The 26,306-nt window shown below is 60.3% G+C and overlaps 1 protein-coding gene across 1 annotated transcript; it reads left to right on the top strand.

Annotated features, from left to right (window-relative positions):
- The first annotated feature begins 504 nt into the window (after window positions 1–504).
- Window positions 505–26,101, top strand: KIF19 (kinesin family member 19). Its single transcript, XM_023652098.2, has 20 exons — window positions 505–846; window positions 2,574–2,654; window positions 13,322–13,432; window positions 14,071–14,158; window positions 14,486–14,622; window positions 15,703–15,828; window positions 16,200–16,394; window positions 17,380–17,526; window positions 18,802–18,924; window positions 20,173–20,338; window positions 21,005–21,179; window positions 21,302–21,500; window positions 22,136–22,406; window positions 22,504–22,625; window positions 23,119–23,252; window positions 23,511–23,616; window positions 23,809–23,905; window positions 24,467–24,864; window positions 25,068–25,227; window positions 25,473–26,101. The coding sequence occupies exons 1-20, from the start codon at window positions 808–810 to the stop codon at window positions 25,601–25,603; spliced, it is 3,006 nt and encodes a 1,001-aa protein (XP_023507866.1). The 5' UTR covers window positions 505–807; the 3' UTR covers window positions 25,604–26,101.
- The last annotated feature ends 205 nt before the right edge of the window (window positions 26,102–26,306 follow it).

The following is a 26,306-nucleotide window of genomic DNA, read 5'->3' as shown; positions in this document are numbered from 1 at the left end:
CCAGCAGGCAGGGAGCCAGGAGGGCACACAGACCCAACCATCTTGACCTAGATTCTGGGTTCACCGAGAGGGCCTTGTTTACAGTGGAGTACACTGACCCGGCTCTTCCGTGACACACCCCCAGTAATATATAGATGCTCCCCTGCACCACTGAGCTGGGCAGCCTGGGCAAAGGGACAGCTCTTTACCCCTCTGTCATTGGGCAATGGGTGAAGACACCACGCCAGAGACACCAGCCACAGCCACGATGCACGCAGCGCCCATAGAAACACACGGCAGCCAGCCGCCGCCCTGGAGACGCCGAGGGTCAGACAGACAGACAGGCAGGCAGCAGATGCGCGAGGCCCTAGGGGCAGGGAGAGCTTCTGTCCAGCGAGCCGCGCGGCCGGCCGGGCGCCCCCTGCAGGGCCGTGGGAGAGGGGGCCGGGCCGCGAGCCGGGGCGCGGGGAGGCGCCGAGAGCTGCCAAACGGACGCGGCGGCGCCGGGGGACGCAGGGCCGCGCCGAGGGCCGGGGGTTCGCAGCGGCGGGCACTCGCTTGGAAAGCGGCGCAGGCTCGGACGCCTTCCCGGCGGAGGCGGCCAACTCCAAGCCGGGGCGCGGAGGGGCGGGGGCTCTGGAGGGGGCGGCGCCGGCGGGCCCTCCCCTTGCCCCGCCTCCCGGTCAGCGCCCTTGGCCGCGGGCGCGTTGTTGGTTTCGGGTTGTCAGGCAGCAGCGGCGCAGGCGAGGCTGCGGGGACCGGCGGCGGCGGGAGTGCGGCTCGGCCATGCCCGCCGTCGCGGCCTGAGCCCCTCCACCTGCCGCAAGCATGAAGGACGGCGGGGACTCCAAGGACCAGCAACTCATGGTGAGACCCCGTCACCCTCCGCCTCGCCCCCATCCCTGGCCCCGGAACCCAGACTCTCCGTCGGCCTCCCTCACCAGCCTCGAAGAGGAGGCTCGGGCTCAGGGGCTGCGACTGTCCAGAGCAACTTTCCCGAGGTCCTGGATGTCGAGAGGAGGACGGCTTCATGGCCATCCTTCTGAGTGAGGCCTTTAAAGTTAGCCTGCCTTCAACCCCACACCCACTTTACACCTTCCCGCCAGGGGACCCCTCCCATCCCCAAAACCTGTGCAGAGAGATGGTTTTCTGGGGCAAGACTCTGCTCTCTGATCCAGAAAAGCCAGGGGCAGGGCGGGCTTGACCTACCTGCCAGGAGGAGGAAGGTTGGGAATATCCTAGTGAAACAGAGGGTACCGGGGCCAGTGGGGTGGGAGTGTAAAGGGAGAGGGGTCACAAATAGACAGACTAGAGACCCCAGGTGCCAGAGGAGCTGGTATGGGTTGGGGGTGGCTGGTTATTGGGTTGCATCGCAGATGCTGTCCAAGCCAGAACTCTAAATATTTCAGAGAAGTGTTGGAAGCAGCCCAGATGGCCCCCAGAACCGCCCGCGTCAGGGGCAGATGAAGAGGTGTGTGGGGGGGCCATAGGGGCCAGGTAGAGACTGAAGACAGATTCCTGATTATCAGTAGTGGCAGGTCAGTGTGATAAGGGGGAAGACTCAGTGACACCAAGGCCACCACCCCTTCCCAGCCCATCCTATCCCCTAACTTCTGAGATCTGGGAGTGGGCCTTCATCACCAGCAGGTGGGTGGTGATGTAACTGGAGGATAATGCAACCCCCAGAGACACCCGCCTCTGCAGGGCGAGCTCTCTCCCAAGATGAGCCTCGGGCCCAGCCCCCAAGCAAGCCCCAGCCTCTGGAGCATCCTCTCAGGCGGTTTAGAAGTGTCTCTTTGAGAATGGCTTGCCTTGGCATGTGGGGTGTGCCCCCACCCGCCACCCTGGGGCAGGGACAGAGGGTCCTCCCCTCCCACCAGTGGAGTTTGGCTGAGGAAGCCGGACAGACGGTCCCATGGGCAGTGGAGGTCCCTCTGAGAGTGCGGTGTTCTCACTCTGCTGAGGGCCTGTCAGTTACCCCCCACACCCAGGAGGACTTTCCCTTTGATCAGAAGAAGAAACACTCTCCCTCTCTGTTTTTTCGGGAAGACCCAGGCACAGGATCAAGAGCCAGCATCGCTCACTGGCTGGAGAACAGAGTGAGGAGGGAGCCCCCATGGCCTGTCCTCAGGTGGGAATGTGGTCACAGGTTGTTAGGAGGAGGAGACGAAACCAGGGCCCCCGGCCCCTTCTACCGCCCACCGTGCTGGCACCTGCAGGGGCAGAGCGTCGTTCACAGACGCACAGACAGCCCGCTCCAGTGCCGAGGGATCCAAGTTCAAACCCCGGGGGAGCTGCCGTGCTTAATTTGGGCGGGCCACTAGAGCCTGGAGGAGCAGACAGCTCTCTCTCCTGGGGCTCTCCCTGAGGCACGGGCTCCTGGGAAATTCATAGACTCAGACACAGTCACGTTCTGTGGACTTGTTGCCCTCGACCCAGGTGGTGGCCTTGAACCACTGAGTTTTCCTTAAGACAAAGGAGGGCCAGGATGGCTGGACAGAGAACTCAGGGGGAATCCTGGGGTCCTGGCATCCTCTCTGTGCCCTGGCATGGCCCTCTCCATCTAATCGCTGGGGCCTGGCCTTCCCTTCCAGGTGGCGCTCCGGGTCCGGCCCATCAGCGTGGCAGAGCTGGAGGAGGGAGCCACCCTTATCGCCCACAAAGTGGATGAACAGGTACTCGGCTCCGTGGCCGGGAGCTGCAGGGTTGGGCAAAGGGCTGCTCACATCTGGTGTGCTTGCAGCAGCATCCTCCTCTACCCGCTGAACTCTTGGCTGGGCAGTTGGCCACATCGTCAAGGAAACTGGGGTTCTTCTTCCAGGAAGGCTTCCTAGATTGATCCAAGGAGAGCGGAAAGCTTCCCTAGCCTGGGTGGGCCCTGATCCCTTCAGTCTAGCCCTAAGATTTCACACGCCTTCCATGTGTCCATGACATGACTTCCCCACCTGAATATGTCTGCCACCCCGCAAACCCAGATTTATATGGTTTAGACCCAAAGCCCACCTCCAGAGTGTTCATGTTTTGCAAAGTCTTTGGGTGTCTATTTGCTTTCTTGGTCCTCATGTCACCGTGATGAGGTGGGCTGGACGAGTCCCACCTCTGTTTACATAGGAGTCAATAAATATTTATCACATACCCACAACACACTGGGGACAGTGCCAGGAGCTAGGAAACTACGGTGCACAGATAAGACACTGTCCTCCCTCCATTACCTCACAGTCCGGTGCGGACAGACGAGACATTAGTCAAAGAACTGAATCACAAACAGATGTGCATAATGCTCTGAGAGTAAGAGGGGACCTGACCTAGCCCCGGAACTCAGGGAGCGCTCCCTCAGGAAATGGTGCTTGAGCTGAAACAAAAAGGATGGAGAAGAAGTAATTAGGAGTGTGCATGAAGAGAGAAATTGCAATCAGAGGGATTTGCATGTGCAAAGGTCCTGTGGTGAGAGGGATTGTGATATACTTGGGTAACCAAGAAGCAGCCAGTGTGGCTCTCACAGGAGAGAGAAGGGGTGAGGGGTGTGAGATGAGGCTGGAGACATGGGCAGGGCCAGCTCGCACACTCTGTAAACCACGGCCAGGATGTCTGTTTGGGTAGGGACTTGAGGACTCAGGTGCTGGGGTGGGGAGAGGCACAGTGGTATGGCCTATGGGGAGCCCAAGGCGATCGCTTGCCTCAGCTCAGTGGCTGCTGCTTCCGGCTTCTCCTTAGTGCCAGGGCTCATCACAGTGGCAGAGAAGTTGGGGTGGCACTGACGATACAGAGAAAGGCACAACCGGGCACCAGCTGGCCCTGGGCCTGGGGCTGGCAGGCTGGACTCAGGAAGCCCAAGGGCCAAGAGGAGCAAACCAGAGGTGGACAGCACAGCCTGCGCTGCCTGCCTGCCTCTGGGCTCCCCAGGGGCAGGTGCTCACTGCCGCCTCTTCCCTCAGCCCTGAGCCGTGGGCACGGCAGAGCTGGCTGGGGCCAGCCTCCTGATTTCTCTTCCTCTTTTCCCTCCTGGAAAAGGGTAGCCTTCCTCAGAGTCCTCAGGGAGAGCAGGGGATGCCTGGGAAGACCCCACCTAAGCTGGGGAGGCCCCGCGGGAGCAGGATTAACTCACGTAACAGGCGTGGGGGACAGGTTCTGCCATTCCCCAGCTGTGTGGCCTTGGGCAGGTTCTCCGGGAGCCTCAGTTGCCTCCTCTGTAAGTGGGGACAGTAAGCATGATGCCCTCTCTAGACGGTCTTTGTGGACTAATGTATGCACAGTGCTTCCCCAGTGCCTGCACACAGTAGGAGTTTAATAGCTGCGCATTATCATCATCTGTTAGCAACCAGAAGTCCGAGGGGCTGCTGGACTGGCTGATGAGAGAGGCCAGCCTTGAAGAGCCAGAGAACTCGGGAGGGGAAACCTCCTTCCAGACAAGGCCACTCCCTGTTTGTCCAACTTATCCGCAAGAGTATCAGGTCCTCAGGGTTGGGACAATGATGGCCCTTTCTTGGCTGCCCCTGGCTCCCAGCCGAGTGGGGGCTGTGGCTATTAACTGATGCTGATGGGAATGCTCTGGTCTAGGGTACAGCTGCCGTGTGCCCACGCACAGGGAACACTGGCCCCTTTCTGTCCCTGCCAGGGGAGGGGGAGGGCCCGGCCTGACCCAGCGGAGCTGCACCTCCGAGAAGGTCCCGGGCTGGGCAGTCCCAACAGGGCTGCTCCTTTGTCAGCTCGGAGATGCAGAGGTTGTCTGCACAGCGTGGGCGCAGGGCTCTCCACACAGACTCCGGGCCCTGCAGAGAGCCTGGTCTTCTGGCCCCAGCCCCTTCTGTGTCCACTGGGTGCAAAGATGCACTTGCCTGGCCTGAAGCTGGGGAGTAGCCACAGCAAATGGCTGGCTGGGAAACTGAAAAGCCAGCCGTCCCTCAGTTGCTCCATCCCTCTGACAAATAAGGCCCAGGCTAGCAGGAGGCAAAGACACAGGAGTCCAAGAAGCCAAATGGGCGGCCGACTTCCCGTGTCTCCCCCTCTGACCAGCCCCTGCCCCCAGCCCTCCGTCCCTCTCCAGTGACCCCCACAGCTTGTCTGTGGCCCTGGCCCCCCAGGCTTGCCTTATGCGCCCTGAGAGAGGCTCAGGGGTGCAGGCTTGGTCAGCTTCACGGTGGGCCAGCCGGTCAGTTGTGGCTCTGCTCCTTCCTCCTGAGGTCTGGAGCCCCGTGGGCCAGTGGAGTGAGTTTGGGAGTGTCTTCACGGCAACCTGGCTGTGCACTCTCTTTCCGGCAAAGGTGCCGCTGGGCCCGAGTGCCCGGCCTCCTCTAAGGAAGACGTCTTGTTGGGATGCGCAATTTCTCTTTACCCAGCTGCTGCTCGTTGCTCCCTTGGTTGTGGCCGTTATGGCCTGTGTGGCCCAGCCCCACAGAGGGACTCCCCCACCCAGCTTCTTCTGGCCTGGGCTCCTGGGCTCTGCTCTCCTCTGTCATGGATGGGTTACTACACCCCTGCTGGTGCCGTCTGGGGCCTGGGGTGGGGAGCTGCTGAGCAGGGCAGCCCAGAGGTCACTATCGAGGGCCCAGCCCCTTGGTGGTCAGCAGGGAGGCAAAGGCTGTCCAAGGCCACCAGTTGGTGGGTCTTGAGTGGGGAGAGGTAGAGAGGGCACTCAGTCACCTGCTGGCTTGAGCCACCATGTGCAGTCCTAGGCAGGCTTCCTTAGAGCTGGGCATTGTTCTCCTGGAGACGCGGGACACTGCAGCAACAGGGCTTTGCCGAGGGGGCCCCTCCCACAGGCAGAGTGTGCTCTGGGGACAAGGGGCCCGTGTGCTGGATTGGGGGGGAGCTGGAGTTAGGGTTGGGATTTGTAAAGGGGACACTTCGGGTGCCTCAGCAGTCCTGTGGTCTCAGGGCCTCTTTCAATTCTGGGCTGTGATCATGATGCCTTCCTTAGGGGTCCCTGTGGGCTAATGTTTGCACAGTGCTTACCCCAGTACCTGCACACAGTAGGAGTTTAATAGATGTTAGTTTATCTCAAGTGCTGAAATACGGGATGGTTTCAGGCCCCAGGTAGGAGAAACCCGGCCCACCTCCAGCCTTCCCGCTTCCTGTGTCAGAGCTCTGAGTCCGGTGGTCCCCAGATGGTCACCTCCACACATATGTGTTCCTGGGGTGAGAGCGACATAGGAGCTCAGTCTCCTAGTAGCATCTGGAATGGGACCAGACCCTGATGCCACACCCCTCAGGTTGCCATCGGGGACCACAAAGTTTGGGGGGCTGCCTGAGAGGCTGGTGGGGCCCAGAAGTTCAGGTGGGAGAAGCAGCTCCAGGACAGCCCCCTTCTCCTCCCACCCCCTCCCGCCCGTACCAAGCCCACAGCCCGCTGGCCCTCCTCCCGGCTTCCAGACCGTGTTTATCTACAGGATTTAAATCGCCTGACAATATGTATAATCCCATAATTAGCCTTTATCTCCTCAAAGCCCAACTGTCACCCCCTGTGCTCCTGGGGTCCTTTCTGAGGAGCCACACAAAGGCCCTCCACATCCTGGTTCCTCATCAGAAGACAGGACAGTAAGAACCTGCCCCACCCAGCCCGTGAGCCGTCGAGAGGATTCTGGGAGATCTGCAAGGGAGGGCTGGGCCACACAAACGGGAGGCTATGGTGAAAGACAAATAGAGTCTAAGGTGACCGATGCCGAGGGTCAGGGACAGTGACTGCTGGGGGGCAGCCCACCTTCAGCCCACTTGCCTGCCTTGGGGGGCGGGGGGTGTGCTCCCTACACACTCACCATCTGGGTGCTTCTTGATCCTCTTGCCCCAAAGAGCTGAGCCTGGCGGATAGTGACTGGGAGAGGATCCAAGGATGCTTTACCTCTCACTCCTCAGCCATCAGCCTGCCGGTCTCCCAGCCCCCTCCCAGCCCCAGGCAGCCGCTAATCTGCCTCCTGTCTCTGTAGATTCCAGACTTGTCATATAAATGGAATCATGCAATATGTGGTCCTTTGTGTCTGGCTTCTCTCACTGAGCGTAATATTTTCCAGGTTTATCCACATTGTAGCGTGTGTCAGAACTTCCTTCCCTTTTGTTGCTGAGTAATATTCCACAGTGTGGATACGCCACATTTTGTTTATCCATTCCTCAGTTGATGAATGTTTGGGTTGTTTTCCACTTTTTGCCTATTGTGAATAATGCTGCAAGGGTGCAAGGATTCTTCCACTTAGCGTCTGGATGGGCACGAGGCAAGAGTGCTGGTTAAAAAGGCAGGTTTGTGGGCCTGCTTCCCCAGAGATTCTGAGTCAGTGAATCTGGGCGGTACTGGGAATCTGCATTTTACAAGCTCCCTCGGGGACTCTGATGAAGGCGTGTGCACACCCGTGAGAGATGCAGCCCTGGACTGACTTCTAGGTCACGCCTCCCCTCACCCCAGGCCTTGGGGTCCTAGAGTCCTGTAGGCTGGTGGGGACCCGGCCGGGACATCAGCCAGGTGTAGCTCTTCCCTAAGCAGCCAGCTGGGCCTTGGTGGCTTTATGAGCTCAGCGGGTTCCCTTCTGGTCTTTTCTATCTATTCTGAAGGCTGGCAGGGCCCAGGGACACCCTTCTTGGGACCAACGTCTCCTTTCTTGAGCACTCACAGGATGGCACGTTTACACCTAGAAATGTGACCAGCATCAAATTCGCCTTCTTAAAAAAAAGCAAACAAAAATCCAGAAACAGCCTTATGAGGTGACATCCCCCTGGAATCATGCTTTTGTTTTGCTATGTCTTGTTTGCACCCTGAGACTAAAGGGGCTGTGGGCCTGGCTCCCTGGACAGGAGATGAAGTCTTGGAGGCTGGGCCTTCCCAGGTTCCGATTCTCTGCTGGGGCTTCCTGAGTAGGCTGTGGGTTTTGGAATGAATTCTCTCAAGGCGGTAGCCCTGTGGGTCCTCCCTGACTTCCAACTGGGAAAAACTTGAGGCCCAGAGAGGTGATGCATTTTCCTCAAGGTCACACAACCACGTTGGACCTAAACTCCATTTGTGGCACCCCCTTCCCCAGGATCTTTCCTGCCAGCCTTGGAGGCTTGAGGAGGAATAGTCTAGATCAGACATTTTTGACTGGGGGCGATTTTGCTCCCCAGGGGACATTTCACAACGTCACTGCTGAGAGGAGGTTGTGCTCCTGGCATCAAGTGGGTCGAGGCCAGGGATGCTGCTAAACACCCTGCAGTGCACAGGCCAATTCCCGAAAAAAATGATCCAGCCCAAAGTGTCAGTAGTGCCAAGACTGAGATACCCCAGTCGAGGTTTAGCCGTTTGGAGGCCAGAAGGAAGCCGGTTAAAACTGCGAAGCTGGGGCTAGCCTGGTGGCCTAGTGGTTGAGTTTGCGCACTTCACTTGGGCGGCCTGGGGTTCGAAGGTTTGGATCCCACGTGCAACCTAGCATGGCTCATCAAGCCACCCTGGCACCGTCGCGCATAAAATAGAAGAAGATTGGCACAGGTGTTAGCTTAGTGACAATCTTCCTCAAGCAAAAAGAGGAAGATCGGCAACAGATGTTAGCTCAGGGCCAATCTTCCTCACAAAAAAAATTAAAAAATAAAAAAACTGTGAAGCCGATCTGAGCACCAGCAGCTTAGTGGTATGGGGCAGGGGAACTCCTGACATGCTTTGTTCACGGTGTTTCTCACCTAGGAGAGGCCGGGAGGAGTCTGGGCCCTAATGGGAACACAGTTTACAGATTAGACACCCTCCCCCAGCCTGAAGCCCCTCACTTCCCTGGCCGATCTTGGGTTTCGGGGCTCAAAGTCTGGAATCGTGGAAAGGGCAAAATCCATGTTGAATTAAGAACGGGCCTGGGAGTGGGGGCCGTGAGGCCTCTTGTGGGTAAGGAGGCCTGGAACCTCGGGGACAGAGCCTGCCATGAAGCTGCCCACCCTCCCCGACCCCACCTTCCCCCCGCCCCACCAGCAAGGGAGGGCCCCTGTGCTCCTGTGTGAGCAGCGTCCCCCTTGAAACCTCCCAGAGGCAGGTGCTCAGCGTGCTGTGGGCATAAAGATTTATGACCTGGGGATTGTGCAAGGGAATGCCCCCGCTGAGCCTCCACCTCGGAGGCTGAGGGAGGGGCCGCCCAGGGCCCACCCTCACCCGCCCCACTGCAGCAGGCCAGCCTGGCTGGGGGTGGGGCTGCATTGGTTCAAAAGGCTGCTGTCTCGAAGGACCGCAGACTGGACATAAACAACAGAAATCTCCTCTTTCACACGTGGTTCTGGAGGCCGGATGTCCGAAGGGTTGGCTCCTTCTGAGGCTGTGAGGGAGACTCTGGTGCGTGCCCCTAGCCTTCGTTTGCAGACGGTCATCTTCTCCGTGGGTCTTTTCACATCATCTTCCTTCAATGTGTTTCTGTGTCCCCATTTCCCCTTTTTATAAGGATACCAGTCATCGTGGAGCAGGGCCCGCCATCTGGGGTCTGTGCTCCCAAGATTCCTGGTGGTGAGGACAGGAGGGGAAATCCTGAGCTCTCTTCCCAACCCCACATTTCTCACAGACCCCTGGTGATTCTGAGCTGAGAACGCTGCCCACGGCCGCCCTCTCACCTCGTGGCCTTGCTCATGCTTTTCTCTAGAACACTCTCCTCACCTCACACCTCTCAGCCAGCTCCTGCTCATGCTTTAAGACCCAGTGCTGGCGCCACCTCTTCCAGGAGGCCTTCCTCTAGTGGTCAGGCTGGAGCAGGCGCCCCTGCTCTGTGCTCCCATTGCCTCCTGTAGCCCGGCACCTGTTACTAGAACGATCTGCTCCCCACTGGACTGTGAGTGTCAGAGGCAGGAAGCCACATGTCTCCTTCTCTCCCCGGGGCCTCCCTTAATGCCTGGTGTGTAGCAGGTGCCAGCAAACGTGTCCTCCTGGCCTGAGCTTCCTGTGCAGCTCAGAGCGTCCCTCTCCAGCCTTCCATGGCTCAGCTCCGGTTCACCTGGCCGAGGGGCTGGAGGCTCCATTGTGTGCCAGAGTGGACAGGGATGGGGTGATGCTCTGGAGGGTGGGGCGCGGGCCGGGGCCCAGGCAGATGGAGACCAGACAAAGCCCTCTTTAAGAGGGGATCATGGCAGCCGTGCGGACAGTGTACTGATTCAGGAGCCTGGATATCAAAAACACCGAAGGCGCAGGGTCCCCTGACCTTGGCAGTGCCTGGAGGTCATTTGAAGGTGATCAGTGAGTGATGGGCATCACTGCATGCTGCTCACTTTGCCCCACACTGGCAGACCCCAGGTGTCCCTCAGGCCGTTGGCCCTGCCCACGCCCACAGGAGCACCAGCATCCGAGGAGTGACAGCTGGTAACGGCTGGTCAGGTTCTCTTACCTCCCACTGGGACCACGCCCGGGGAGTTGGAGGCGGGTTTATCTTCACCGGGGTCTGACGATCAGCACTCCTGCTGCCGGCTCTAGGCCCTGAGGCAGGAACTGGATCCTGGAAGAAGCTTAGAGGACATTGGAGCTGGAGCCCTGAGGAGGTGGCCGGGCAGCCCAGGGGACAGCACAGGCCCAGAGGCCCTGCACTCATCTCACTGTGGCCCTCCGCCTTTGGCAAGCTGTGAGGGGCCTGGGCCAGGGGCCTCGTTCTTTGCCGTTCTTTTGCCAGCCCAGCCTGTCTGGAGCGTCCCCTCTACCTGGCTTCCCCGGAATCCCATCCGATTGGCTGAGACTTCTGGGTGAGGCTCCTGGGGTCAGGCTCCTGGGAGCTGCCTTACGCCCCGCCCTTCCCTCCTCCACTGAGAATCCCAGAAGGGGGCTCTGCTGGGACCCCAAGGGCCTTGGGCCAGTTTGGATGCCGTGAGCACAGGTGTAGACCTACTGCAGGAGTCCAGGTGGGGAAGGGCGGACGTAGACTGCTCAGAGGAACGTGGTGGGAGTCCAAGGCTGTGGCCCTCCCAGGACTGGGCCTCCTAAATCCTGGCGCTCATCGGGGTGCACCAGGAATGACCCACTTCAGATCTCCCGAATCCACAGAGCTGGGCCAGGCTCCCAGGTCGGCCTCCTGCTGCCTCGCCGTGAGCCCCTCTGCCTCTTGGAGTGGCTGCCCCTCACCCGTTGTCTGTTCTCAAGCCCTTTTCGGGATTGTCACTGGCCCTGGCTCCCTGCTGACCCACCAAGGGAGCACAGTCACTGTCTCTGCAACCTTGGGTGGCCCTGGGACAGGCCGTTCTCCTCATGCCTTGTCCTCTGTTAGGACTCAGTTTACCTCCGTGGCCAGCATCTCATCACCAGGTCACATTAGGTAGGGCTAGTACACACAGTGGGTGCTGTGGCCTCCCTGGCATGGGGCTACCGCTGTGGGCCTGGGCAGGAAATCCTCCCACCGCCCCGCTCCCCGCAAGGCTCCACGGGAACAGAGGGCCAGGGCGGGTGTGTGAGAGCAGGTGCAGGATGGTGGGCAGGGTGCCAGCCCGGGAGCCAGACTACCAGTGCTCCAGCCCTGGCCCTACCGTTTCCTAGCTGCTCGACTTTGTGCCTCAGTTTCCCCATCTGAGAATAATAATCATGAATTCATGTGAAAGGGCTCAGTGAAGGTGAGATATTGTTATTACATACCAGGAGGAGGAGGCAGGGAGCGAAGGCTGCCCACACCCTTCCTCTTTACCACCTTCCCTCCCCATGGGAGTGAGGGGGCCGGTGAGGCTTGTGCTGGCTGAGACCACCGTCCAGCCATAGAGCACAGCCCCGGCTTCTTTCCCCTGGCTGTCTGGCGCGAGCCCAGGTGCTCCCAGGCACAGAGCAGGGCTTAAAGGTGCCAGCCACTCTCAGGGGACACCTTGACAGGGCAGCCAGGGCGGGGGCAGGGACCCAACCTGGAGGCTCGGCTCCTAAGGGGCCTCGGGCAGGCGCAGAGGCTGTGGCATCATGGTGGCTCCTCCACGGTGAGCGTGGGGTTGCCGTCCTCGACCCGACAGCAGAGTCATGGTGTGTGTCCCATCACCCCAGTTGTCCCTCTTAACAGCCCCTTGAGCCCAGCCCCTTGAGCACTCAGTGTGTGCCCGCCCCGTGCCCAAGCCCAGCGCACACCTTACCTCACGGGCTCCTCAGAGCCCCGCAGGTAGATGCACTCCTGTCCCACCTGACAGAGGAGGAGGCCCAGGCTCGGGCAGGGTTGCTCACACAGGCCACCACTAATGAGAGGTAGGACAGGCATGCAGACCGTGCCCTGACTTACCCCTCCTCCCTGTTACCCCCGAACTCCAGCCCTCTCATGCCTCTTGCAGTGTTTCCTGGCATTTCCATGAGTCCAGGCACTGTCTCTCTCCCCATCCCTATCCTAGGCCAGGAACCCCCGACCAGGATCCAGCCTCCTTCCTCTGCGTCTCCCCACAGAGCCCAGGACCAGGCTGAGCACACCCAGGACACCAAGAGAGGGGCAGAGTGGAGCTGGGCGTGGAGTGGGTGCAGAGATTATTCTGGAAAATGGGTCCCTTGGTCACCCATGGAGCAGAGGAAGAGTCCGATCAGGCCCCTTGTATATCCCACCATACACACACACACACACACACAGAGCACAGATGCCCCTACCCTGCAGGGAGGGCAGCCTAAGCTGGGGCAGGCCCACCTGTACCCTTGTCCTAGCTTCTAGCCCTGGGGCCGCTCCTTCCACTCCCAGCTCAGGCTCAAGGCTGCAGAGGGCCACTGCAAGGCACCCCTAACCCCCTCCCAGGGGGCTCTTCACCCCGCCCCTGGGTCTACCCCCTGGCAGGGCGTGGAGGAGTGTGGAGGGGTGAGGAGGGGTGAAGGGGGGGGAGACAGGACAGCAGGGCAGGGTCCCGGGCGTGGCACGGCTGCAGTGAGGTGGTAAAGGGTCTGCAGGCCTTGCTCCTGGGTTTTGGGTCCTGCTCCCTGACTCAGTAGCGTGTGAGCCTGGGAAAGTCCCTTCTTTGGGCCTCGATTTCCTCATCTGTAAAGTGGGAAGGATGGTGGGCCTCACTGCCTGGCCTTGTGGTGGGGATTAACGAGTTCATGTACATGAAGTGCTTAAAGCAGGTCCTGACACAAAATAAATGTTGAATAAACGCGAGCCGTTGTTACTGCGACTCCTCCTGTGGTAGAGGCACGAGGGGCGCGGTGTTGCCATTCGAGGAAGAGACCCAGATCTGGGGCCCACGTGGCCTGGGGCACCATGGCGCTCTCCGCTCCTTTGGGACACTGTCAGTTGTTAGGGAGGCTTCCCCTCTGGGCATCCAGGGCCGAGTGCCCAGACCAGATACCCGGAGAGCTGATGGGGGCAGGGCTGGGCCTGGGGCCATGGACGCCTGGCTTCCAGCCCCTCCCACTCCTGCCCGAGTGAGGTGAGTGTTGACATCGGTGTGGGCCTGGGGCTCCCAGGTGACCAGTGGCCCCCCTCGGGGACTTTTGCAGATGGTGGTTCTCATGGACCCAATGGAGGACCCTGATGACATCCTGCGGGCACACCGCTCCCGGGAGAAGTCCTACTTGTTTGATGTGGCCTTTGACTTCACTGCCACCCAGGTGAGGGAGGGCCTGGGCCTGGGGACACACAGGAGCCCCTCTCTACCCTTTGCCTCACTCAGGAGGGAGCCCTTAGGGGACCCGCCTCTGACCCTCAGCCTTCCCTCCACCACTTGCTCCCTAGCTTCCACCCCACCACGTCCCCATGCATGCAAGTGTGCGCGTGCCTGCATGTCGCGCACACAGCCTCCTGCCTGGACACATCCAGGTCAGCGTGCACACTCAGGCACCCACACAGAACACCCTGCAGTTGGCCCTGTGGGAGCTGGAGGAAGGCCCTTGAAGCCCATCTGGTGCTGGGAGGAGAGTCTCGGGGAAGCTGACACCCTCCCAGGGACCCCTTACTCACGAATCTGCGGGATGCTCCCAGGAGCAGATGGAATGCGTCCCTGGGGCTGGGGGCCAGGAGCCAGCTGTGGGGGGAGGAGTCTCAGGTGTCCTGAGCTCTCTTTCAGACTGGCGTCCCCCTACAGGGTGAAAGCAGAGACATGCATCCCCCACTCCCCACTCCCACTTCTCTAGGGCCGAGGGCTCCAGGGACAGAAACCACTTATGCTGGGGCCCAGGACGTGCCAGTGGGCGTGTGTGTTCTGCCCTGCCTGTGCCCCAGGCCCCTGACGGTCTCCTCTTCCCTGCAGGAGATGGTGTATCAGGCCACCACCAAAAGCCTCATTGAAGGCGTCATCTCAGGCTATAATGCCACTGTCTTCGCCTATGGCCCCACAGGTGAGGGGGAGCCCAGAGCGTGGGAGACGACTGCATGCCCCGGGTGTCCCCCTTGAGGGACAAGCCCCCTCGCCCTCCATCACAGAATTGGTCTGGGCCCAACTGAGGTGGGAATCAAGGATGTGGTTGATCCAAACCCCCCCGAGACCCTCCAGCCGCAGAGCCCCATCCCTACCCATCCCCCAAGCCATCCTCCCCACCCCCACCTCTCTGGCTCTCTGGGAGGGTCCAGCCTTGAGGACAGACCCAGGGCTGCCAGGAGCCCCTGCCCAGCAAGGCCTGGCTCCTGGCCCGACCCTGCTCACCCACCACCCTGTTCTGCCCCAGGCTGTGGGAAAACCTACACCATGCTGGGCACAGACCACGAGCCCGGCATCTACGTTCGGACCCTCAATGACCTCTTCCACGCCATTGAGGAGACCAGCAACGACATGGAATATGAGGTGTCCATGTCCTACCTGGAGGTGAGCCCTCCCCCGACCCCGGTATGGACAAGAGGCCCATAGGATGGGACTGGCTTCCTTGGGGCCAGGTCACTGGGCAGTTTCCTTGAGGTGCTCATGACTCCTGCTCTCCTGCACGCATATTCTTGGCTTCATTTTACGAAAACCTGAGGCTCAGAGAGGTTAGGCAACTAGGATGTCACACAGTAAGTGAGGGAGCAGGGATTCAAACTCAGGACCCTAGGGCTTGCAAGCTGAGCCCTGCCCATTTTGCCACATCCCAAAGTAGCCTTGTCCTTGAGCACAGAGCTCGGTCACCCTCCCAATCAACTCGCCGCCTCGCCATCCTCATGGGCCCATTCCTTAAAGCCAACCCTGTCTACCCTGCCAGGCTGCCTCCCGGCACTCTGTGTACATGGGTATGGGTCAGAACATGGACAGGCTTGAACCTGCCAGCCTTCGCTACCTAGCCACAGCCTCTGGTGCTCACCCGTGGGAGTGCTACCACCAAGCAGCGACGGGACAGCTTGGGTGGGAGCACGCAGAGGCCACAAGAGGTGGGAGAGCCATCGGGCTGGACTCCATCTGGCTCCCGGCTGCTCCGGCTCTCTCCAGGAGCTGATAGTCTCCTGGGTGACAGCACAGGAAGGGCAGTGAGGCGTGGCTGCCAGCAGCCACTCTAGCCAGCACGGTGTTGACTCAGCCAGCAAGACGCACTTTGGGGTGAGGGGGAGAAGTAGCGTGAGGGTTGCCTAGCAACAAGCAGAGCTGGCTGTCCATCAGGTCCTGTCCTCTGCCCACTGCCCAGCCCGCCTGCAAAGGGAGTGCCGCTTAGTTCTACTGCCTCCTCTACCCTTAGCTCTGACAGCCCGATATTTCCCTGTGGATGCTGAAGCTTCCTCATTCCCACCCCATAGAAAGGAAAGAGTCTTTCTCTTTAACCAGCGTTTCCCTGAGAGGAGCCTGGGGCTCCTGAGCTGGGGCTCAGAACGGGTGAGCTCCTGTCCCCTTCTTGCTAGGGAGGGATGGGGAACCTGGCCCTTGCCTGAACCTCCCACCCTTAGTCTCCCATTCATGCCTGTCCCCATCCCGTCCCATCAGATCTACAACGAGATGATCCGGGACCTGCTGAACCCCGCCCTGGGGTACCTGGAGCTGAGGGAGGACTCCAAAGGGGTGGTCCAGGTGGCTGGAATCACTGAGGTCTCCACCATCAATGCCAAAGAGGCAAGTCTTGTACAGCCAGCCGGGACAATGGAGAGGGACACTCACCCCTGAGGGACAGGGGACTTGATCCAGGGAGCAGCTGCCTGCTCAGCTGGGCTGGGGCTGGGGCTGGGGCTGAGCAGACAGACAGTCTTATATGATAGCAAGCGGGGGACTGTCACCCCTGCCCCCACGCCCCAGCCACGCTGACCCTGGGGGACTAACCAGGCAACCAGCCTCCGCTTGTACACATAGACCCTGACCTCCCCAGGCCCCTCAGCACACCAGGGCTGGCCCACCCCCGCCTGGGTCCTTTCCCAACCTCTCAGATACAGGCTGTGGGAGCATCCCCTGGGTCCCCAAGAGTGACCTTGCTCCCTCCCCCCACCCAGGTCATGCAGCTGCTGATGAAGGGGAACCGGCAGAGGACCCAGGAGCCCACGGCCGCCAACCAGACGTCCTCGCGCTCCCATGCCGTGCTCCAGGTCGCCGTGCGCCAGCGCAGCCGGGTCCCAAATGTCCTGCAGGAGGTGCGGCAGGGCCGTCTGTTCATGATCGACCTGGCTGGCTCTGAGCGTGCAGCCCAGGTGAGGCCTGCGCCCCCGGGGCTGGGGGACTGGCTGTTGGGCTGGGGTAGGGCAAGGGCCCTGCCAAAATCATCGAGGAGAGAAGAAGGTCCATCCGCCATCTCTCGCAGCCTTTGTCCCCCAGCGCGGAGCCTGCTGCCTGGCTCTGGCCTTGGTCCAGCCCCCCTTCTGCAGGCAAACTTGGAGGTTTCGTGGTCACCTGAGCGATGAGGCTGGGTGATGTCACTGTTGGCCCAGAAGAAAATGCACGGAACAGGACAGCAGCCGGGAGGATTAACAGGGTTTCCTGTTTGAACATGTGGGGCTGAGTTTGAACAGGGTGGGGTTCGAGAAGCACACCCCTCTCTCGCAGTCAGGCCTGAGGGCTCCCTGGAGGGGCAGGGGGGAGCCACAGGGCAAAGGGTGAGCCAGCGGGTCCCCGCTGTGGAGGGCTGGGCAGACACCTCCTCGGCCTGACACTGTCCTGTAGGCCCAAGGAGAGGAACCACATACACACTCACACCCTCACACGCACATGCATACAGGTGTTCTCCACTCACGTACACACTCTCACACCACACACACTCATTCTCCCACTCTCTCTCTCACACACTCACATACACCTATTTCCTCACATATTCTCTCCCTCACACACACTTCCCTCCCCCATCCCTGAGGCCTGGGGCGCCCCCCTCCCTCCGCATCCCTCTCGGCCTGTGCACTAAGCGGCAAGGTGCAGCCCTGTGGGGCACAGCCAGGCTCAGCCCCGCTCTCGAAGCCTCAGTCTTCAGTCCTCACTCTGTTCAGAGCCTTCCAGGTCTCTTAGCTTCTCAAATGCCCTCACCACCCCGGGGGGAGGGTGGGACAAGGCCCCCTGGAGTCATGCCTACATGTCACAGCCCTGAGGGAGAGGGAAGGGTTATAACCAGGGATAACCCCGGTGTTGATGGTGAGACCCGTCCCCTGCCCCATAAGGCCACAGTTACGCCCACTGCTCGCCCCCCAGACACAGAACCGTGGGCAGCGCATGAAAGAGGGGGCCCACATCAACCGCTCCCTGCTGGCGCTGGGCAACTGCATCAATGCGCTGAGCGACAAGAGCAGCAACAAGTACATCAACTATCGCGACAGCAAGCTCACCCGGCTCCTGAAGGTACCACCGTGGCCAGGCCTGAGCACTGTGCCCCGGGGACGGGGCTGCCGGGTTTAGCAAGTGAAAATACGGGTACCCCACTAAACCTGAATTTCAGGTGAACAACAGAATTTGTCCTAGTATAAGTACATCCCATGCTGTGTTTGGAACATACTTATACTGAAAGAATCAGTCGTTGTGTATCTGAAATTCAGATTTGTCTGGGTGTATCGTGTGTTACCTGGGGACCCTCGGCAGAGACTGGGTGGCAGGGAGGGAAAGGAGCTGCACCTGACACCCCCGGGCTGTGGGTCTGAGGGAACCCGGATCCTCTGGAGTTGGGGGTTCAGGTGCACAGTTGGCCTCAGCTCAGAGCCCAGGGTCTGGGGGCTCACTACTGGCTGCAGTCTGTGTTCAGCGCTTCACCGCCCCCCCCTCAGCTCTTTTCATCCTGTCAGCAACTCTGTGGGTTAGGGGGATGACTATGGCCATTTGCAGAAGAGGAAACTGAGGCACAAAGAGGCTAAGTGCTGGCAGTGGGATTTAAACAGAGGTCTGTCTGGCCCAATATCACAGCCGTCATCTACTTACCGCCCGCTGTCGGCCTGCCATCACCACTGCACCCACCAGCTGGGTGGTGGGACGGTTGCACAGTTACTGCCGTTTTAAAAAGTGAGGAAGCTGATGGTTAGAGAGGTGAAGGATCGTACTGACGGTCACTCAGCTGCATCATGGCCCCGGGGCACAGTCAAGCCCAGGGCAAGGCAGGGGGTGGCCACAGACCAAAGTCAACCTTCATACAGAGGTTCCCATCCCCCATCCTGACTCCAGCCAAGGAGTGCCACCAGCAGTCAGAAATGGGGTAGCGGGACCTGGGGGGCCAGAGGAGATGGCAGGGGGCACCGGGCCCCATGGGCTCTTTCCCCTCTGGCTCCCAGTCAACCATAGGGCTCCCCTTCCTGGTTCTCATGCATGAGGGGAGGGAAAGAGAAAGTAGGAGGCCCTGACCCGGATGCTTGAAATTTTCAGATGCAAACTCTGGAGAAGAAACTGGAAGTGGGAAGGAGGGGCAGGAGAGGGGGAGGGGAAATCCGGACTCAGGGGTGTCCACGTGATGCTCAGCACCAGGACCTGTGAGAGTGTGAGTGCGTGTGTGTGTGTGTGCATGTGTATGTGAGTAGAGAGAGAGAGACAGCGAGAGAGGGAAGGCACGCCATGGAGGGCGTCATGAACAGCCTGCAAGAGCAGGGTCCGGGGACAGTCCCCGGCTGACACTGCCCCGCCCCCTCCGGTCAGGACTCCCTGGGCGGGAACAGCCGCACGGTGATGATCGCCCACATCAGTCCAGCGAGCAGCGCCTTTGAGGAGTCCCGGAACACCCTGACCTACGCCGGCCGGGCCAAGAACATCAAGACCAGGGTGAGGGCCCTGTCTGTCCCCCCAGGGCATGCCTTCCTCGGCCAAGATTGGAGCCCCTGGACTGATTCCAGGCCCTGCCATCCCTCCCCACTCTCTCTGGAACCAGCCACCATTGCACTGGCCTCTTTCCCCAGTCGACTGTCCCCCTGTGCCCTTCCCTGCACCTTCAGCCCCTGCTTGCCTGCCAGGAAGCCCACAGCTGCTGAGGGTCCCCTTCGTGTACAGTTCAGTGTCTGTGGTCCCCGGCCCCATGCCCCGCCATCTTCCTGTTTTCATCCTCAGATGCTCGTTCAGACGTTTACATTCTCAAAGCACCTAATCAGATGGTCAGAATAGAGGTGACCCTTATTGGGCACCTACCCTGAGCCCTGTAACATGTCATCTCACTTGATCCCCACTTTGCGGTGGAGAAAAATGAGGCTGAAGGAAGTTAAGTGACTTCCCGGCTGGGCAGTGATGGCGCTGAGCTTAGAACCGGGGCTGCCTGGTTTCCCAGTAAATGTGCTGGAATCCCTGCTCTCCAACAGGAAGTCTCTCCGCCTGTATGTGTGGAGGGGCGGGAATGGATAAGTGTAGACAGAACTTAAGGAACATTCTCCCAGCACGGCACTTTGCCAGCAGCTCTTTCAGGTCCTTTATGTTTTATTCCAACATTCAAGGAACTTAATGGGGAAGAAGACATGTCCATGAAACAGTTAACTGATAGTACAAAATGTTACTAATAGCAAGTAAATGATATCAACACTAGGTGGGCTGGTGGGCTCCCAGGGAGCTCTTTGGGGACTTCAGCAGGATGCTGAAGGATGGAGAGGACATTCCAGAAGTTGGGGTGCAGTAAGGGTAGAGGTTCCAAAGTCAGAAAGGAGATGGTGTCTGTAGCAGGGGGGTTGGGGGGGGGTGGCGGTGGAGCAGGATGTTTCCTCGGCTAGAGCAGAATGTTCATGACAAAGCAGCGAGCCACAGAAAATCCAGAGAGAGAGATCAGTGGACCTTCAACACTAGGTGAAGGAATTAGGATATTCCTCCAAGCCATAGGGAGCCACTGCTGGTTGATGAGCAGGGGCAGCAGCATTTTAGGAGTATGGATCTGGTGGAGGCATGTAGTGTGATAGGTTGTGGGGTTAGAGACAAGGAGGGCATTACTGTCATCCAGAAAGGGGTTGGAGGAGAAAGAAAAAGACCCCGCAGGCAGGCCCCATCGCCTGGGGCGACAGTCCCCGCTCTGCCCCCATCCTGTGCACCCCGCAGGTGAAGCAGAACCTGCTCAACGTCTCCTACCACATCGCCCAGTACACCAGCATCATCGCCGACCTGAGGGGCGAGATCCAGCGGCTCAAGTGCAAGATCGATGAGCAGGGGGGGCGGGGCCAGGCCCGGGGCCGGCTGGAGCGGGGCGACATCCGCCACGTCCAAGGTGTGTGTGTGTGGGTCTGTGTGGTGGGAGCCTGTCTCCTGCAGCCCTTCCAGGCTGTCTCAGATTGCTCTGTGGTCAGGCGGTGCTGGGTTCAAGTCCAGACTCAGGCTCTTTCTGGCTGGGTAGCCTTGGGCTAGTCACTCAACTGCCCTGAGTCTTCTGTCTCTCAGCTGTAAAATGGAATCGCAATCTCTGCTTCAGGGAGTTGACATGAAGATTGGGGGGATCACATAAGTGATAGACACTTGAGCTGTGTAGGGCATCACTGTCAGAGCTGCCATACAGGGCTGTGAGGCCATACCCGGATCACCGGAAGGACCACCAGTCTCTCATAGACCTGCATATTTGCTATGGATGGTTTTCCAACAGATGGCGGTAAAGTGTCTAAGGGGTACCTTTTGCTGGTTAACACAAAGGTGCTATAAGGGCTAGCGGAAGCCATTTCGTACAGAGGAGCTGGGAATCACCTTTGGGCCACAGCCTGAAGACTCAATGTGGAAGTGGGGTGTGGGAGGAGGAAGTAATCTAGGAGGTCTTTCTGGAGGAGGTGCTTGGATGGGAAGTGGTTTGGGAAGAAAGAGAAGGGAGAGCCCCACATGGATCCAGACTCTCCTGGCCTGACCCTCCCTCCTCCACTGACCTCCCCATTCCCCATCCGCTGGGCAGCCGAGGTCCAGCTGCACAGCGGGCCAGGTGAGCAGGCTGACATGGGACAGCTGCGGGAGCAACTCGTCAGCGCTTTCCAGGAGCAGATGGACGTGCGGAGACGCCTGCTGGAGCTGGAGAACCACGCCATGGAAGTCCAGATCGACACCTCCCGCCACCTGCTCACCATTGCCGGGTGAGCACCCCCTGCCCAGGACCCTCCAGGGCCCACACCTGGGCCTGGGCCTGTAACTGCACGCTGTGTCCTGTCCCCCGTGGCCTGAATCCCGTGTCTCCCTGGGGGTGGGGCTGCGGCAGCTGGGAGCACGAGAAGTCACGCCGGGCCCTCAAATGGCGGGAGGAGCAGCGGAAGGAGTCCTACACCAAGGACGACAGTGAGAAGGACTCCGACATGGGCGATGACCAGCCAGACATCCTGGAGCCGCCCGAGGTGGCCTCAGCCCGGGAGAGCATCGCCGCCCTGGTGGGCGAGCAGAAGAAGATGCGGAAGCAGAAGGTGCCCAGGGGTTGGGGGGCAGGAAGAGTGGGTTTGGGAGGCCCGAGCCTTCTGGCTGGGGCTGAGGGCAGGGTGGGGAGGCGTGAGACCTGGGAACTCAGGCCACCAATCTTGGGTGACCTTGCTAAGTTCCTTAACCTCTTTGCACCTCCCTTACTCATTTGTAAAATGGGAGTAGTGCAGCCCTTGTGTGTGTGTGGGGGGGGGGGGGATGGGGGTGTTAGGAAGATCAAATAAATGCTTTTCACATACTAAGGACTCAAAAAATGGTAGCCAATATTATAACTAGGGCTTTCCAGATAACAGATCTTTGCCTTCTGTTTGGGAGCATACCCAAACCAGGGGGCTTCAGGGTACCGTGAGCCCCGAGGGCATCAGATGGGCTGGGCTTGAGCAGATATCCACGGAGCTGGTTCCAGGGGTAGATTGTGGTCGGGGAGGCAAGATTGTGGGTACAGAGGGGCCACGTAGGAGCAGCCCCTGATTGCAAGGTCCAAGATACACCTTCGAGGGTTGGACTGGGAATGGAGCTTCAGTCCGGAGCCTGGAGTCCGGGACTGGAGGGGGCGAGGACAGGCTGGGCGGCGGAGCGGCCCCTCGCCTGCTGCCTGGCGCTTACCCGGTGCCGCCCCCAGCTGGCCCTGGAGCAGCGCTGCCGCGAGCTGCGCGCGCGGGGCCGGCGCCTGGAGGAGACGCTGCCGCGGCGCATCGGCTCCGAGGAGCAGCGCGAGGTGCTGAGCCTGCTGTGCCGCGTGCACGAGCTGGAGGTGGAGAACACCGAGATGCAGTCGCACGCGCTGCTCCGGGATGGCGCGCTCCGCCACCGCCGCGAGGCCGTGCGCCGCCTGGAGCAGCACCGCAGCCTCTGCGACGAGATCATCCAGGGCCAACGGCAGATCATTGACGGTAGGGCCCGCGCCTCCAGCGCCGGAGCCACCCAGGGGCCCTATGGACCAGCGGAGGGTCCGAGGGCACGCGCTGAGCCCTGCCCCTCCCCCAGCAGACTACAACCTGGCGGTCCCTCAGCACCTGGAGGAGCTCTACGAAGTGTACCTGCGGGAGCTGGAGGAGGGCAGCCTGGAGCGGGCCACCATCATGGACCGGGTGGCCTCTAGGGCCTTGCAGGTGGGAGCCTGAGCATGCCTGGGCAGGGACAGGTGCACTTGTGCTGAGGGAGGGGCTGATGCCCAAGGCAATGCCTGCCAGATGGCTGGGATGGAGATGGGACCCAGCTGGCTGGCATCCCGAAGAGTTGACTCCCTTTCCTTCTTACCCCACCCAAAGTCTTGCCAAGCCTGAGTAAGGTCTCCATCCCAGGGCGTTCTTCTCTGGCACTTGTCTCCACCCAGAGTCTGAGCATCAGGTTTGGCTATCAGATATCACAAATGGCCCCAGATGCCCTCCCAGGAGACCAGGCCATCAGGCGGTGCCACTGGAGATGCTTAGCAAACCACAGTTTACCCCTTGCGACCTGGAACACAAATGCACGGCCCTCCCTGGACTCCCAGCCTGCCTTATAGCTCTGGTCACCCTGTGTGCCTTTGTCACTCTGTGCTGTTACCTGGGCCAGGACCAAGTCTTCTGACTGACCCCCCGATGCCCCACTTCCCCTCCCCAGGACAGCTCCTTGCCCAAAATTACCCCAGCAGGGACCACACTGACCCCGGAGTCTGACCCAGAGAGCGTGAAGACACAGAGCTCTGAGGCCCAGCGCCTGCAGAACAGCATCTTCCCTCCGCTCAGCCCAGAAAGGTGAGACCAGGAGCCACTTCCAGCCAGTCCCGCTGCCTGAGCCCCAGACGCCGCACCATGTCCCAGCGATGCCAACCCAGATTAGGGCTAACTGGGGCAGATGGAGCAGGAACGAAAGGGAGGAGGTGGCACAGGTCTGGAGCCAGGACTCCTGGGTTCTCTTTCCCTTCACACAAACAGCTGTCCCCTGGGGTGGGGGTGGGACCTCAGTGGGGCCAACCTGGTCAACAACCACCCATCCTCCTCTGCCAACCTCAGTGAAGCCAACCGCGTGTTCAAGGCCAGTCCCCGGGCCTGGCAGGTGAAGAGCTCCTCTGTGCCCACCCCGCCCCCCATCCAGATGGGCAGCCTGGTGACCCAGGAGGTGAGCTCTGAGCACCCACGGGCCCCATGGGCTCCACTGGTGGGGGTGGGAGCACAGGTGGACACCCAATGGTTGGGATGGAGCCTTTCCAAAACGGCCACCACCCCTGATGCCCCACCGTCTCTGCCGAGTGGGGCATGGGGTCCCTGCTGTGTTCAATGCCTTTCTCTTCCCAACCACCTCGTCCCACAGGCCCCCACTCAGGACAGCCTGGTCAGCCTGAGCAGCCGGATCAACTCTTCCCCCAACAGCAGCGAGAATCTGTCAGAGATCCCCTTGTCCCACAAAGGTGTGCCCCCTTCCTGCCCCGTGGCCTGAGCCCGGCATTGTCTAAACTGCTCAGATCACCCAGCCCAAAGCCCGTTCCTGCCCTCTGCGCTGCTGAACACCCATGCATGGTGCTACCCATTCTAGAAAGGGAGGCACCAACGCCCAGAGAGGATTAACAACCTGCTCGAGGACACACAGAGAGCTGGGGCACAGTCAGGAATCAGAATGAACACATGGCACTTAGGATCATGTCCCCCCTTCCCACTCAGTAACACTTGTAATAGCAGATGGAGACCGAATCCCAGGCCCCTGGCCATAGGCTAAGCCCGTTCTCTCAGTTATCCTCATGGTAACCCTGTGGGGTTAGTTTTACCACCCCCAGTTTACACAGGAAATAAGGCTCAGAAACTCGCCCCGAGTTTCTTAAATAGCAAGCAAGCAGGTGGGGATGCTGGGATCAAAACCTGGGCGTTCTGGCCCCTTCTCATTTCTGCCTTGGCAGAGGGGTAGTGGACATGCAGGAAGGGGAGGAATATGTGACGTTGACCCCGGGTTGGATGCTCCCCCTGTCCCGCTGCAGAAAGGAAGGAGATCCTGACCAGCACCAAGTGCATCTCAGTGAAGGCCGCCCGGCGGCGCTCGCGGGCCCTGGGCACTGAGGGGCGCCACCTGCTGGCTCCCGCGATGGAGCGCAGCAGCCTGTCCTTGCACTCGCTGAGCGAGGCTGATGATTCTCGGCCCTCTGGCCCGCTGGCCTGCAAGCGGCCGCCCAGCCCCACGCTGCAGCACGCTGCCAGCGAGGACAACCTGTCTAGCAGCACGGGCGAGGCCCCATCTCAGGCAGCCAAGCATCGTGGCAACGGCCCTGGGCCCTGGCTGCATGGCCAGAAGAAAAGCCTGGGCAAGAAACGGGAGGAGTCGCTGGAGGCGAAGAGAAGGAAGCGGAGGTCCCGGTCCTTTGAGGTCACAGGGCAAGGGGTGAGGCCAGGGGCAGGGGGTAGGGTGTCTGAGCGCCTTTGTTGTGGGTGGGGGCCTGAGGGCTGGATTCCTCCAGAGGTACCTGCACCAGCCCTGCACCACCCTCCATGCCTCTGTGCCCCAGGCTGGCATCATAGCCGGGGGAGATCCCTGTATAAGATCCTCATGCTCCCGCCTCACCTCACTGTTTCCAACCAACACAGCTCTCCCGCCCCAAGACTCACCTCCTGGGGCCCCGTCCCATGGAGGGCATCTCGGGCCACAGGATGCCAGTGTGCGAGCACCCAGCCCCTGGTATTCGGCATCTAGGAAAGGTCACACTGCCTTTGGCCAAGGTCAAACTCCCTCCGAGCCAGAATACGGGTCAGTACCCGCAAGGGAGGCAATGGGGCAATGGGGAAGGGGAGGCCTTGGCCAGCCCAGGGAGGAGGCATGTGGAGCTCCCTGCCCCTATAGCTGCCCCTTGCTGGAAACGGGGTTCTCGAAGAATACTTGTGGGACTGGCATCTTGAAGTTGTGCTGTTAAGGAGTTCAAGGCCACTGGGTGATCAGAGAGGGGACAGGAAGGTATTCCTAAACCTTTGCTTCTGGCCCTTCCCCTGTTGCAGGCCCTGGGGACTCCTCACCCCTTGCTGTTCCCTCCAACCCAGCTGGTGTTTCCCGGCGGGCTACCCATGGGCCCCGCCTACCCCACGGCACAAGTACCCATGGCAAAGATGGACTCCCCCGGCGTAACTGAGGGGCCTGCCTGGAACTGGCCGTCCTGCTCCCAGGACTGAATGAGCTCTAGCAGGAAGTGGGAGATAGAGGCTGGGCAGATGGCAGTGACCTGGGAGCGGGAGCTCAGGTCCTCAGAAGGGCAGGGCTCCTGAACCCCAGGAATTGTGAGGGTGCCTGCCCCACCCTTCCAAGCTTGCAGTGCCACGCGGCGAGGGAGGTGAGCCAGGAGGCACAGCCAGGATGAAAGGGCTCCCTGGCCTCCCAGCCCTGGACAGACCCTGTTGCCGAAACCCTGCACGGACCTGCGGCCAGGCTCGGTCTCGGGATGGGGGCAGTTGTTGGCTGGAGAGGGCTCCTGGGCCCACACCTGGGGCATGGGCATCCCGGAGGGGGGTTGGGGAAGGGGCCAACGGCACTTCCCATACTATGGTTGGGGTGGGGAAGGGAATCTGGTTTTGTTACTTAGTAGTGGCTTTTTCTCCTCCTTTTTAACAATAAAATCCCATTTGGGTCTTGACAGCTGTGTTGGAAACTAGACTTTGTCTGGAATATGGGGGGGGGGGGCTGTGAAGATTCAACCCAACTCCCCCCCTACACACACTGGTTGCACAGCACGAACCCACACACCCCGGCAGGAAGGGGTTTTTCTCTAGACCCTGAGCCCCTGCCCCCAGGAACGGTGGATGGGGCTGGCAAGGTCCATTCATGCCCCATCACGCTGC

The sequence above is a fragment of the Equus caballus genome, chromosome 11 (assembly GCF_041296265.1).
Source record: "Equus caballus isolate H_3958 breed thoroughbred chromosome 11, TB-T2T, whole genome shotgun sequence".
Classification (NCBI taxonomy): domain Eukaryota; kingdom Metazoa; phylum Chordata; class Mammalia; order Perissodactyla; family Equidae; genus Equus; species Equus caballus.
Note: the sequence above shows the minus strand (reverse complement) of the source record. Positions and strands in the feature narration are given on the sequence as shown.

What these genes read in the sequence shown, in the direction of transcription:
- KIF19 (XM_023652098.2), top strand. Translation starts at nt 808, where the DNA reads ATGAAGGACGGCGGGGACTCCAAGGACCAGCAACTCATG. An exon ending in TTGACTTCACTGCCACCCAG is followed by an intron (nt 13,433 to 14,070) that starts GTGAGGGAGGGC and finishes TCTTCCCTGCAG; the next exon opens with GAGATGGTGTATCAGGCCAC. An exon ending in TGGCCTCTAGGGCCTTGCAG is followed by an intron (nt 22,626 to 23,118) that starts GTGGGAGCCTGA and finishes TCCCCTCCCCAG; the next exon opens with GACAGCTCCTTGCCCAAAAT.